General features: G+C 44.2%; 2 protein-coding genes across 2 annotated transcripts in view; both read left to right on the top strand.

Annotated features, from left to right (window-relative positions):
- The window catches only part of LOC108544245 (putative tetratricopeptide repeat protein 41), a 90154-nt gene extending 87015 nt beyond the window's left edge, over positions 1-3139 (top strand). Inside the window, 2 exon segments of the mRNA XM_017895296.1 lie at positions 2249-2378; positions 2470-3139. Of these exon segments, the coding sequence (XP_017750785.1) occupies positions 2249-2378; positions 2470-3133 (794 nt within the window). The 3' untranslated portion in view covers positions 3134-3139.
- A 2422-nt stretch (positions 3140-5561) lies between these two features.
- The window catches only part of NT5DC3 (5'-nucleotidase domain containing 3), a 66644-nt gene continuing 57145 nt past the window's right edge, over positions 5562-15060 (top strand). The window contains exon 1 of the mRNA XM_017895341.1: positions 5562-5866. Within this exon, the coding sequence (XP_017750830.1) occupies positions 5659-5866 (208 nt within the window). The 5' untranslated portion in view covers positions 5562-5658. The remainder of the gene's footprint in view (positions 5867-15060) is intronic.

Raw genomic sequence — 15060 nt, 5'->3', positions numbered from 1 at the left:
CAGAGAAAGCTGCAGGCATGTGAGATACAGGGTCTGATCCATGAAGCAAAGCCACAGAGAGAGAACATCTCTGTGACCAGAAGCCACAGCTGATATTCAGGAGCACAATCCACAATGGGGAAGAGGCAGCCTAGTGCAGTAGTGCAGGGCATGGACTTCAGGATGAGGCTGACCCAGGACTGTTCTTCCATGAACTAGAATAAGTTCCTTAACCTCATCCAGCATGCTCATTTTTAAAAGACAAGTAAAATGAAACATGCACTAAAAATTCTCTGGAAGGACACATTAGAAACTAACGTCATTGGTTCCATTTTAGAAGACTGCACAGATGGGGACAGAGAAGGGAAAGACACTTTTCACTTTACAGATTGATAAATTTTCGTTTTTGAACCAGGTGGACAGGTGATGATAATTTATATGTTATAAGATTACACAGTCCTGACAGATGGTAATTATATATATTTGCTGTTATTGTTGTTAACACAGGAACAGGGACTGGGTCATCTGTCAGTGTTTTTAGCCTTTACATAGGCAGCAGTCTCTTTATCACGTTTCTGAATCAGTGCCTTATACACACCAGCCTTACGTTATGTTTATAATCAATGGTATAAGTCCAGCCCCTTAAAAGTAGTCTTGTAAATGGGTAAAATGAATAAATAAGTACCATCTGCAAGTTAGATTGTAAAATGGATTGTTTTTATTTTAACAAATTTTAGAGAATTCAATTTTATTCTTCTTCTTCTTCTTCTTCTTCTTATTTTGAAGATGGAATCTCATTCTGTCGCCCAGGCTGGAGTGCAGTGGCACAATCTCAGCTCACTGCAACCTCCGCCTCCCAGATTCAAGCGATTCTCCTGCCTCAGCCTCCCAAGTAGTTGGGATTACAGGTGCATGCCACCACGCCCAGCTAATTTTTGTGTTTTTAGTAGAGACAGGGTTTTGCCATGTTGGCCAAGCTGGTCTTGAATTCCTGACCTCAAGTGATCTGCCCGCCTCAGCCTCCCAAAGTACTGGGATTATAGGCATGAGCCACTGCACCAGGTCGAGAATTCAATTCATTGACTGTGGCAGTTGGAAAATTTTTTTCTCAATTTTTTTATTTTGAAAAATTTCAAACCTTCAGAGAAATTTCAAGAATAGTGTAGTGAAAGATCATATAACCTTCACCTATCTTCATCAATTGTTTTTTAAAATTGTTATTATTGTTTTGTATAGAGACAGGGTCTCCCTATGTTGCCCAGGCTGGTCTCAAACTGCTGGACTCAAGCAATCCTACCTCCTCAGCCTCCCAGAGGGCTGGGATTACAGACATGAGCCACCCACCGCACCTAGCCCACCAGTTGTTAATATTTTGCCACATCTGTGTTCTGTCTTTCATATACAGGCACAGACACATATATACATATATATTTTTTCTGAACCATTTGAAAGTTAGTTGCAAACATGACACTTTTATGTCTAAATACCATACTTCAGCATATGTCTTCTGAGTACAAGGACATTCTCCCATATAACCACAATAATCAAACCCAGGAAATTTAACTATTGCCTAAGACTATTATCTAACTATAGTTCATATTCAAATCTCCCCAAGTATCTAGTAATGTCCTCTATAGCTGTTAACTTATTGACGATCTTGCATTGCATTTGTCTCTTTTAGTCTAGATTTAAGTACCTTTGTTTTGTCATTATGACATTGACTATTTTGAAGAGTTGAAGTCAGGTTCCACTCTCCCATCCCTATCCCAATGTCCTTCAGTTTGTATCTGTCTGATTCTTTCTTTCTTTCTATTTTTTTGAGACAAGGTTTCACTCTGTCGTCCAGGCTGGAATGCAGTGGCACAATCTTGGCTCACTGCAACTTCTGCCTCCTGGTCTCAAGCGATCCTCCCACCTGTCTCCCAAGTAGCTAGGACTATAGTCACGCGCTACCATGCTCAGCTAATTTTTGTATTTTTTGTAGAGATGGAGTTTTGCCATGTTGCCCAGGTTGGTCTTGAACTCCTGGGCTCCAGTAATCTACATGTCTCAGCCTTCCAAAGTGAATGGATTACTGGCATGAGCCACTGCGTCCAGCCTGATTGGATTGTTTCTTTATGATTAGGCTCAGGTTAAGTATTTTTGGCAGAATATTACAAATAAGTCATGCTCCAATGCCACTTTTTATAAATGTTTGTTATCCTTCTCTTTTAAATGTGTGAAGCCAGGAGTAATAAAAAGTCTAATATTCTTATTTTCAAATATCTAGCAGGTCAGTTATTGGCAAGTGACTCTTGTCATCACGTCATGATTGAGGCAGTAGGCTATTTGTACAGATCACTTGATTTAAGGGTGATCCACCTGGGATCTTCTCATTCATCAATCCATGGAATTCTGCAGTGAGTCTTTATTTCATGTTCCAAACAGAAATATGCTTCTGGTTATTCATGTTATATATATGACCTCTTGACAACTTTTGATCTTTTGCAGCCTTCTGAGAGAAATTGAGTGGATCCGGAGCCAGAGATGTTGGCCTCAAGGTATGAGCCAGCAACATTCTGAGGGTTCTAGGAATGGCTTCTCATTATGGGAGCACTTGCTTAAATTAAACTACCACAGTGCTCAGAGTTCTAATACAGTGAGCTCTGCAATGTGCATGAATGCAGATAAATTACACAGGGCTAGAAGAATGGACTTGGCACTTCAGACAATTTCGGATAAATCAAAATGTGCTGCTGGAAAAGGGAAAAAGAAACCCATTATTTGCATATCTGCTGAGGAAAAGATACAACGGAAGACGCAAAATCATGCTGAAATATGGAATGGCTCAGGAAAGGAAGCATCAAAGAAAAAGAAAGACTATTCCTCTAACATTTTATCTTTGGGTAAAATGAATGGTTTAATAAAGCTTTCAAGGCAAAGAATGTTGTTAGCTAAAAGTGAGAGTGGAGAAGGCAAAATCACCGCCAATTACCACCATTCCCTGCCACGGCCTCTTAGTACAAAAAACCCTTGGGAATATGAGCTCATATCAGAAAAGTGGCTTTTTCATAGCCCAGATTGTATTTCGATATCTCAGAAGTCTTTTTTGCAGAGAAGATTTCACACTGAAACAAAACTGTTGAAGACCTCAAATGATATTAATAAAGAATAAAAATGTATCATGGGCTTTTTGGCATCTGTTGTTTCCACTTGTCTTTAATTAGAACTCTTTTATTGGATATTTTCTTCTAAAATACACAGGATGATAATAACCAAGGTCTGGAAATACGATTATTTAGGCACTTAAACATTGTAACTCATTTTACTTAAGGAGAACAATTTTTAGGTGATTCACATTTCTATGGTAGGTAGAGCAATTTGATCTCATAGTGTTCCATATCCAAAAGTATACAGAAGCAATGTTATTAAAATTCTAATTGTATTATTTTTGCATTGCTATAGTTTATTTTGAATTTATGAATTAATTTTCCACATGAACAAAATTTACAATTGCTGTCACCAACCCTTTTTATGAAACACGAAGTAAGAAATATATAATTTGGCATATAACTAAAATCATAAAGTGAGTTTAAAGTACCAGAGCTCATGTATTTGATATCATATCTGTTTTAAACATTTTATTGTCTCATTTTATCAGTGATTCATAAAACATTAACCATTAGCTGTTAAGGATTACTTATTGGCTACTTTCTTCCCTATCACCCGCCTAAATCCTACATACTATATGTTAGGAAGCCAAATGGAAGAATGGGTTCAGTTGTGTGGTTTTAGGAAAGTTATTTCATCTTTCTTGGCCTCGGTTTCACTACTGTCAGTCCTCTGTATATGCAGGTTTGCATTCGTGGATTCAATCAACCATGGATAAAAATATTAGAAAAAAAATCAACAATGAAAAGTAATACAAATAGAAAATGCAGTATCACAACTATTTACAGAGCATTTACATTGTATTAGGTATGAAAAGTAATTGAGGCCTGGTGCAATGGCTTGCACCTGTACTCCCAGCACTTTGGGAGGCCAAGGTGGGCAGATTGCTTGAGTCCAGGAGTTTGAGACCAGCCTAGGCAACATGGCGAGACCCCATCTCTACGAAAAAATACAAAAATTAGCTGGTCGTGGTGGTTCACGCCTGTAATGTCAGCTACTCAGGAGGCTCAGTGAGAGGATTGCTTAAGCACAGGAGGTCGAGGCTGCAGTGCACTGCGATCATACCACTGCACTCCAGCCTGGCTGACAGAGAAAGACTCTGTCTTAAAAAAAAAAAAAGTAATCAAGATGGTTTAAAATATATAGAAGTATGTGTGTGCGCAAATACTAGCCATTTTATATAAAGGACTTGAGTATCGCCTATTTTGTTATGTATGTATGGGGCAGGTGTTCTGGAACCAATTCCCGGCAGGTACAGAGGGATGACTATATTGTAAAACTGGAGAAACTATGGAGTCTGCTTTTCAGGATTACTGAGAGGATTGCATGAGATACTGCACACAGCAAGCCTTCAATAAATGGTGGTTTAACCCAGATGCCACCTTTTTCCATGAAACACCTCCAGACCCCTCCATCCCACAACTGGAGCATACACTAATGCCTTGGGTTATTTGTCTTAAACTGTGCTCCACCCATTTCACACAAGCCAGTATGGTCTCCTTGGCAGAGTGCCAGCCTTGACGCCTATTCCGCCTACTCCACCTGCACAGCTTGGGAAGTCCTTGCCTTCCAGCGATTTTCAGCAGGGTTCTGGCTGGGCCACATCAGTCTTTCCTGCAGAAGCTGTGTCTGACTCAGTCTACACAGAATTGCCCTCAGACAAGGAAGTTACTGTTCATTTGGCTTTAGTGGAACCACAGGCACAGGACGGGTGCAGCCTAGCAGGTGTGAGAGAAGACCTGTGCACCGAGCCGTTAGCGTGGGCAGAGGCATGAGCTGGGTGACCGTATTCCGAGGAGCTCTGTTGCCAGGCGGAAATCTAGGGTGGGGCATTGGCCTTCCAGGCTGTGTAATGGTAGTGCCCTTCAAACTTACTGAGGTATCAAGGGGCTGGGATCCTCCAGCCGACATCAGCCCACGAGTGGAGCCTCGGCCCAGCCACCCACTCACAGGTCCTGGATAAATCTAAGCTGGGGATCCGGGACGTCCCAGAGGGGTCCCACGATCCAGGGGAGGTCCAGACTGCCATTAATTAGACTGCCAGAGGCCATTAATGCGGAGAGAGGTCACTTTCTGGGGCCAGGGCCAGAGCAGCTGGGGTGGGAGGGGCGCTGTCTGTGCGGCCAGAGCTGGGGGTCAGCCCCAGAAGGCAGGGGGAAGGTGCGGCGGAGCTGGGCGGGCGGCGCCGGGGTCGTACCTCATCATTCCATCGCATGTGGCCTGCGCGCCACCACACGGCCACCCTCGTGCCACTCTCAAATTGACCTCAGCAGGCTGGGCGTGGGGCCCCCGGCCCCGCCCCTCCCCGCCCACTCCCTGACAGACCCCGCCCCTATCCGGCCCCTCCCACTTCCCCGCCCACTCCCCGCCCCGCAGCGGCTGGAGGGCGGGCCTGCGCCGCCACGTGTTCCGACGCAGGAGCGGCCCGCCTGCAGGGCAGAGCGCGGGTAGATCTTGGGCCGGGCGGTAGCAGTCGCAGAGCGGCGCGGTGGCGGTGGTGCCGGCGGCAACAGGAAGCAGGCAGCAGGCATGACCATGGCAGCGGCGGTGGTGGTGGCCCGCGGGGCCGGAGCGAGGGCGGCGACAGCGGCGACTCTGCGGGGTGGCTGCGGGACCGCGGCTCGGGGGCGGCCGTGTGTGGGCCCCGCCCGGCCCTTGTGCACCGCACCGGGGACCGCCCCGGACATGAAGCGCTACCTGTGGGAGCGCTACCGGGAGGCGAAGAGAAGCACTGAAGGTGAGTAAGGTGGCGACCCCGCCCCGGCGCTCGGGACCCCTCCTGCGCGCTCAGCTGGGAAGCGGGCGCCCTGGGACCGGGTCCAGCCCAGCTGCGGACCTCCAGGGCCTCCAGTCGCGAACCCCGATGCCCACACCCTCAGCCGCAGGCAGCATCGCCCCTGCGAAGCGACTCAGGGAAACGCGGAAAAATGCACTCTAGAAACTTCACAACTCGCGCCTTTCCCCTACCAGGAAAGCTGTTGTATATATTCTTAGGATTTTTAGCCCGAAATCTGCATCTGAGGGGCTTTGGGCTGCGCGGGGCGGGAGTTCCGCACACCTCCCTTGGGAGTCGGCCACTCCCACGCACCGTTAGGTGTTGTTATTCATCAATAGTAATAATAGTAACAGCCGACTCGGGCTGGTGCAGATATGCCCAGGAGCGGGGCTGCTGAGCACGTGGCCGATCCCGAGGCTGGTCTGTTTTCCTTTTGGTGGGGGTGGTGGTGGGGTGAGGAGAGGAGAGGAGATGAGATGAGATGAGCTGTGCAGTGTTTGAAAGAGGAGAGGTCCAGGTGGGGAAGGTTCTGGATTATCCATTAACCTCGGTGAGGTGGGGATTCTAAGGCCTTGAATGGGAACTTCATGGCCAGGTGTGCATAAAATGAGCTTGACTCAGTTGTTACTACTAATGAACTAATAAATACTAGTGCCAGGCACGTGGATTATCTCTAAATTGTTCCAGTAGTCTACGAAGGAGGTTCCACATCCCCATTCTATAGATGGGAAAGGCGAGATTCAGGTTTAAGTGACCTTGGCCAGGGTGACGCCTGAATTTAGGGTCTGTCTCAGCTCCTGACCCACTGTCCTGTTTCTTGTGCTCCGCTGACCATTTGGGAACCAATAATCCATTGTCGCTGTTGCTTCCAAGGAGGATTCAGAACCGAAGTTTGTATATTGGTTACTTCTTATTGTAGAGGTGGCACATAGAGATAGGGAGAGATTATTGGGTGAACAAGAACGTTTTATAGGATCAGATTTTCCATTTTTTGGCCAGAAGTCAGTTTAATGAAAAAAGCTAATTAGTAATTTTCAGAGGGGACGTAAAATGACTAGCAATGCAGAATTCTATGAAATGGTGGCTTATTGTCTTCGTTTCCCTTTGCCAAGAGTTAATTTTGCTTTGGCTTTTGAAGCTGTTGTGTGGTGTAGTGGAAAGAAGACTGGCTTTGGAGACATTGGGAATTTTGCAGGTCTTAAGAGATGAAAGAAATATAGAAGATTATCTAGCCCAGCTTTTGGGCAGGCAAGTTTTTTTTAACTTGTGATTCTTATTGAGATAATTGTATATTTACATGCAGTTTAAGAATTAATACAGGGGCCAGGTGTGAGCTCACGCCTGTAATCCCAGCACTTTGGGAGGCTGAAGCAGGCAGATCTCTTGAGCACAGGACCAACCTGGGCAACAAAGGAAAACACAGTCTCTACAAAAAATGCAAAATGTAGGCAGGCGTCGTGGCTCACACCTGTAGTCCCAGCTACTTGGGAGGCTGAGTTGGGGAGGACTGCTTGAGCCTGGAAGGTGGAGAGTGCAGTGAGTTGAGATTGCAACACTGCAGTCCAGCCTGGGTGGCAGAGCCAAACCCTCTGTAAATAATAAACAGAAAAGGACTAATGGAGGGAGATCCAGCATACACTTTATCCAGTTTCTCCCAGTGGTAACATTTGGCAAAACAGTAATACATTATCACAACAGTATATATTGATACAGGCCACAGATCAGAGTGTCCTCATTTTATTTGTACTTGTGTGTGTGCACATGCACGAGAGCACGAATGTATTTCTGTACAGTTTTCTCACATGTAGGTTCATATATCCACCACCGATCAAGGGACTGAACAGTTCATCATAAGGATTCCCTCATTCTGTCTTTATAGCCCCACCCACCTCCCCCCATCATGCTCTCTCTTGTCCCCAATCCCTGGAGCACTATTCTCCATTTCTAAAATGTTGTCATTTCAAAAATGTTACACTGATGGAGTCGTACACAATGTAACCTTTTGGAGCTGTTTTTTTCACCAAGTATAATTTCCTGGAGTTTTATCCAGTGTTATGTGTATTATAGCAATAGTGCATTCCTTTTTGCTGTTATTTCATGTTATGGACATAACACAGTTTAACCCTTTGTTTAACCACAGATTAACTGCATTGAACCATTTACCCATAGTTCAAAGGACATTTGGGTTGCTCCCAGTCTTTGGCTATTACAAATAAAGATGTTGTAAACATTTGTGTACAGGTTTTTGTGTGAACATACATTTTCATTTCTCTAAATGCCCAAGAGTACAATTGCTGGGTCAAACGGTAATTGCATGTTTAGTTTTATAAGAAACTGCAGGCAAAATTTTTGCCATCCTGATTTATGGATAAGGTTTGTTGCGTGCTGCCTGTGAGAACTGGGAGGTCAAAATAGGCTTGAGTTTCTTCATCTGTAAAATGGGGCTGCAGGTAGCACTAGCATCATAGGGTTCAGGTGAGGAATGGATGAGTCCATCCATGAAAGGCATTTAGGACAGTGCCTGGCGCATGAGACAGCCAAAGCATGGGATGGGGAAGATCACCATGTGATATGGTTTGGCTGTGTCCCCACCAAAATCTCAATTTGAATTGTATCTCCCAGAATTCCCACGTATTGTGGGAGGGACCCAGGGGGAGGTAATTGAATTATGGCGGACGGTCTTTCCTGTGCTATTCTCATGATAGTGATAAGTCTCATGAGATCTGACGGGTTTATCAGGGGTTTCTACTTTTGCTTCTTCCTCATTTTTCTCTCGCTGCCGCCACGTAAGTGTCTTTCACCTCCTGCCTTGATTCTGAGGCCTCCCCAGCCATGTGGAACTGTAAGTCCGAGTAAACCTCTTTTTCTTCCCAGTCCCAGGTGTATGTCTTTATTAGCAGCTTGAAAATGAACTAATACAGTAAATTGGTAGTAATAAAGTGGGATGTTGCTGAAAAGACACCTGAAAATGTTGAAGTGACTTTGGAACTGGGTAACAGGCAGAGGTTGGAACAGTTTGGAGGACTCAGAAGACAAGAAAATGGGGAAAAGTTTGGAGCCTCCTGGAGACTTGTTGAATGGCTTTGACAAAAATGCTGATAGTGATATGAACAATAATGTCCAGGCTGAGGTGGTCTCAGATGCAGATGAGGAACTTGTTGGGAACTGGAGCAAAGGTAACTTTTGTTATGTTTTAGCAAAGAGATTGGCAGCATTTTGCCCCACCCTGGAGATTTGTGGAACTTTACATTTCTAAGCAGCAAAGCATTCAAGAAGTGACTTGGGTGCTATTAAAGGCATTCAGTTTTAAAGGGGAAACAGAGCATCAAAGCTCTGAAAATTTGCAGCCTGACGATGCAGTAGAAAAGAAAAACCCATTTTTTGAGGGGAACTTCAAGCTGCCTGCAGAAATTTGCATAAGTAGCAAAGAGCCTAATGTTGATTCCCAAGACCGTGGGGAAAATGTCTCTAGGCCACGTGGGAGACCTTCATGGCAGTCTCTCCCATTACATGCCTGGAGGCCCAGGAGGGAAAAGTGGTTTAGTGGGCCGGGCCCAGGGTCCCCATGCTGTGTGCCCTGTGTCCCAGCCGTTCCAGGTTTGGCTGAAAGAGGCCAAGGTAGAGCTTGGGCTGTGGCTTTAGAGGGTGGAAGCCCCAAGCCTTGGCAGCTTCCAGATTGTGTTGAGCCTACGGGTGCACAGAAGTCAAGAATTGAGTTTGGGAAACTCTGCCTAGATTTCAGAAGATGTATGAAAACACCTGCATGCCCAGGCAAAAGTTTGCTGCAGGGATGGGGCCCTCATGTAGAACCTCTGCTAGGGCATTGCAGAAGGGAAATGTGGGGTGGGAGCCCCCACACAGAGTCCCTACTGGGGCACTGCCTGGTGGAGCTATGAGAAGAGGGCCACTCCCCTCCAGACCCCAGAATAGTAGATCCACTGACAGCTTGCATTGTGCACCTGGAGAAGCCACAGACACTCGACGCCCGTTGGTGAAAGCAGCTGGGAGGGAGTCTGTACCCTGCAAAGCCACAGAGGCAAAGCTGCCCAAGACCGTGGGAACCCACCTCTTGCATCAGCGTGACCTGGATGTCATGCTGATACAGGATACATAAACATTCACACGTCCAAAAATCCCAAGTTAAAAAAGGAAAAAGGAAAACATTCCACTTGAGGGACTTTCTACAAAGTATATAACCAGTACTTCTCAAAACTCTAGGTTATCAAAAACAGGGAAAAGTCTGAGAAACTGTTTTAGCCTAAAGAAGCCAAACAGACATTACAACTAAATGTAGTCCATGTAGAGACCTGGAGTCAAAGGAGATCATTTTGGAGCTTTAAAATTTGACTGCCTGGCTGACTTTTGGACATGCATGGGGCCCATAACCCCTTTATTTTGGCCAATTTCTCCCATTTGGAATGGCTGTATTTACCCAATACCTGTACTCCCATTGTATCTAGGAAGTAACCACCTTGCTTTTGATTTTACAGGTTCATAGGCGGAAGGGACTTATCTTGTCTCAGATGAGACTTTGGACTGTGGACTTTTGGGTTAGTGCTAAAATGAGTTAAGACTTTGGGGTACTGTTGAGAAGGCATGATTGGTTTTGAAATGTGAGGACATGAGATTGGAGGGACAAGAGCGGAATGATATGGTTTGACCGTGTCCCCACCAAAATCTCAACTTGAATGGCATCTCCCAGATTTCCCACATGTTGTGGGAGGGACCCAGGGGGAGGTAATCGAATCATGGGGGCTGGTCTTTCCCGTGCTATTCTCATGATAGTAAATAAGTCTCATGAGATCTGATAGGTTTATCAGGGGTTTCCACTTTTGCTGCTGCTTCATTTTTCTGTTGGCTGCCGCTATGTAAGAAGTGTCTTTCACCTCCCGCCATGGTTCTGAGGCCTCCCCAGCCATGTGGAACTGTAAGTCCAATTAAACCTCTTTTTCTTCCCAGTCTCGATTATGTCTTTATCAGCAGGTGGAAACGGACTAATACACCATGGGACCAAAGTTTGGACTTTGGTGTGTGACAGTCCAGGGAGGACTTTGGAGTGTGACAGCCATGTTACTTTCCTCTCTGACCTTAGTTTCCTTCATTGCAATATGGAATTAATGTGGAGATTTTTAGTGTGTGCTTGGCACCCAGCAGAATCTCAGTAGATAGCAGCTATTATTAATTAAGAAATAATTGTCAGCCTTAGCACATTTAGTAAGAGGTGGAGGTGGGTTATTTAGCTCTAGAGTCTGGGTCTCCTTGTGATTAGGGCAGTGCCATAACTAGCTTTGTGGCCTTGAGCAAGTCACCTAATCCCTCCTGGCTTTGGCTTCTGTCTCTGTAAAATGAGGCCACTGCACTGAATAACATCCAAGTCTTTTTAAGTGTTAGAAGTATTCACGTGTTAGAGGTACAGGATTCGGCGGACCCTATCTCCTCTTCATGCCCGCTGCACAAATGCATGTGGTCCCTATTACCCCTGAGAATGTGGGGGCATTTATGAGGCTTTTTCTTCTTTGTCTTGTCCAGGACTGCACCATTCCTTCTCCCCTCTTTTTGAAGTCTGTGTGAATTTATGTGCCTAGCTTGAGTTCATCCAACAAGCATTTATTAAGCACCCAGCAGTGGGTTTGACGGCTGCTGGTTCACAGTCGGATGAGTCTGATAGGGAGGGTTCAGCAGTGGCTGAGTTACTGCCTGTGCAGAGCTGGGGACCAGTGTTGCATGGGTGGGGATTCTGGTAAACAGATGAATGACAGTTTACCTCCGGGGAGACAAGCAACGAGGCCCAGGGGCTCAGGGATGCAGGAAATGTGTCTCTGAGGCTGACCCTTGAGCTGTGTCTTGTAGGAAGGCACAGTCAGAAGAAATACTGATGAATTCATTTAAAACATATAGATCTCCCCACCCCCAGTTGCAAGAGGACAAAATAATTTTATTTTCTCACTTTCTTTCTGGCCACTTGATCTCTTTCCTTCATCCAAACAATCTGTTCAGGTGTCTTCCCTTTGAAGGGCTCCCAGAGTGAAGCCTGCGCAGGGGAAGAATGCTTTTTAAAGCTTTGTTTTACCCTTTCTCTTATAGCCTTCGTGTCATTTTAATTAAAAAGTTTTTTTAAAACTTTATTTTTGAGATCAGCTTTAGATTTACAGAAAAATTACATAGTTTCTATAAGCCCTACACCCATTTCTCTTATTAATCTCTCACATTACTATATTTGCCCCAATTAATGAACCAATACTGATACATTATTCGTAGTTTACTCAGATTTCCTTAGTATTTACCTACCCTCCTTTTTTTCTTCCAGGATGCCATCCAGGATAGCACACTACATTTAGTTGTCATGTCTGTTCGGCTTCTGTACACTATAACAGTTTCTCAGACTTTTCCCTGTTTTTGATGACCTTGACAGTTTTGAGGAGTACTGATTACATACTTTGTAGAAAGTCCCTCACTTGGAACATTTTCCTTTTTTCCTTTTTTAACTTGGGATTTTTGGACGTGTGAATGTTTATGCATCCTGTATCAAACTCAGCTCAAAAAAAAAGAAAAAAGATTCTTTATATTTTAGGAAAAGAGATACTGGTTTAAACCTCTAGCAAAACGTCAGCTGCTGCAGTTTTCCCCTGGAGCAGTGGTTCTCAATGGGAGTTGGAGGGGCAGTTTTGTCCCCAGGGGATATTTGGCAACACCTGGAGACGTTTTTGTCACAACTTGGGGGAAAAGGGGTGCTGCTGGCCTCTAGAGGCCAGGGTTGCTGCTAAACATCCTACAGTGCACAGGGCAATATCCCATAACAGAATTATCTGGCCTCAAATGTTGGTAGTGCCAAGGTTGAGAATCCTCATTCTAAAATGAATTCTAAGAAATCTTGGTGTGATTATAATTGAAAGGGCTGGATATACTTGTGTGTGATCTCTTCTTGTCTGTTGTGCTTTTATGTTGCATGTGTCTTCTTTGAACTCAAGCTCTGGCCTTCCAGGTGTGCTCGTCAGTTACTTGGCCTGTCCTCTTAGGTACAGAATGGAAGCCTTCGTACTCCTCCAAGATGGGTCGCTCCAACCTTATGTTTTGTTAGTCGCACGGATTTTTTTTTTTTTTTTCATTAGAATTAATCTTGGAGCCTGGTTTATTTAGAACATTTCACTACTTGGCTGGGGTTATAGACTGTATTAAGTTGTGGTAAGAAGTATGAGGATTAGTTAGAAGCTTTTATAGGGTGTTGAAAGATTTATTCAAAGTTCTGGGTGGAGACCATTTACTAATCAGTCAAAAATTATGTACTGTATTCAGTGAGGACTGTGTCTACACGATGATGTAAGCTTAGCATGTATAAAATAAGCATAAGACATGAGGATAATAATCATTCTATATAACGTGTAATATTAAATACAGTAAATAGTAATAGTAAGCATAAATTCCTCAAGGAACTGCATTGGGTTAAAGACACTCTTGAGATAATTTTAAAATTAGACCAATTATTTCTCAGACTGTTTCACAATCTTTTGAGAGATGTAGTTAGAGATGTAGAAAATACATGTTAAAGAAGCTTCTTTGTAGCTGGGCTTTTCAGAGCTAGCTTTGGAGCCAGTGAGTCAGAGCCTTTAAAATGAATGAATCTCCAAAATGAATGATGGGGGGAAGTAGGTTTAGTGCTTCCCAAGTAAATTTGTGGAGGCCCCTTTTTGAGGTGATGACTCTATTTTGAGGCTCTACGGAATATACTTGGGAAGTTATAATACTATGCCTAATAAGAACATATGTTAATAATACTGAAAGATGCTTACTTGTACCAGAAATGTGTTTTTTCTGTGTAGCAGGAATATAGAGTAATGGAGTCATAGTACCCTCCCAGAATCTGGAGAAAGCCGTTTTGCCTTTATAAAATGACACATTTGCCACTATTACATATAATACTTGAGCACACACAAACGATTTTGTGTATAATTTCAGGGGATCCCGGGGCATCTTAGTGTCTTCTGGTGACCCAGTTTTCATTTAGTTCTTCTGTTACTCTTTAGGGAAGTTTGAAGGATTGAGCTGTTATGCTCAGTGATCCTTATGGAGGCAGAGCTCAGCATGGAGACTGTTTTCTAGATTGAAATTTGCTGCTGGGGTCAAGAAGCCTGCCTGGAATAATGATATTTTTTGGCCTGACTTTTGCTGCTGAGTGTTACGGTTTTCTGTAACTGTCGTGGAGGTGGCTGACTGATCTACCAGTTGAAATCTAGAGTTCGTTTTCCCATTTCATTAGGGTATAAATTCTGGGTAGGGTAAAGAGGAAGTGAAAAGGAAATGAAATAATTTTTTTTTTTTTGCCATCTTTTGAAGGTAAGTCAAATTAAAAAATTCAGTAGTCTTCAAACTGGCACATCGGAATCACCTGGGAAGCTTGTTTAAAAATGGAGATTCTGAGGCTAACCCTGGAGATTCTGATTCCTAAAATATGGAGGTAAGGCTCAGGAATCTACATTTTTACAGACTGGGTTTAGAAACCAATCTTTCATTGAACTCTTAAAGACATGTGGAAACAGATATCCCCTAACCTTCAAGAGTTCTTTTGTACTTTGGCTTTCAGCAATGTGGCAGACTAGATCGGATAAAAAACCTTTTTGTATAGAATACCCACATGCTGAAAAAAATACAAAGGACCTTCTCTTGAAGTCATAACTGAACTCTGAGAAACTGGAGAAATCTCAAGGACTAATAATGAAGAGGAAGCCGAGGCCAGGTGTGATGGCTCAGGCCTGTCATCCCAGAGCTTTGGGAAGCTGAGGTGGGCATATCACTTGGGGACAGGAGTTTGAGACCAGCCTGGGTGACATGGTGAAACCCAGTCTCTACTAAAAATACAAAAATTACCTGGGTGAGGTGGCATGAGCCTATAATCCCAGCCACTTGGAATGCTGAGGCATGATAATTGGCTTGAACCCACGAAGTGAAGGTTGCAGTGAGCCGAGATCACACCACTGTACTCCAGCCTGAGTAACAGATCGGGATTCTGTCTCAAAAAAAAAAAAAAAAAAAGAGGAAGCTGAAACCAGAATGATGACCAGTCTGGAAAGTGTGACCGTTCTGGGAACATTTGTTGCCTGCTGGGAGGGAAGACTAGACATTGGGTATTCATTCTCTCTCTCTCTCTCTCTCTCTCTCTC

This window comes from Rhinopithecus bieti, unplaced genomic scaffold (assembly GCF_001698545.2).
Source record: "Rhinopithecus bieti isolate Rb0 unplaced genomic scaffold, ASM169854v2 scaffold_24306, whole genome shotgun sequence".
NCBI lineage: Eukaryota > Metazoa > Chordata > Mammalia > Primates > Cercopithecidae > Rhinopithecus > Rhinopithecus bieti.
Note: the sequence above shows the minus strand (reverse complement) of the source record. Positions and strands in the feature narration are given on the sequence as shown.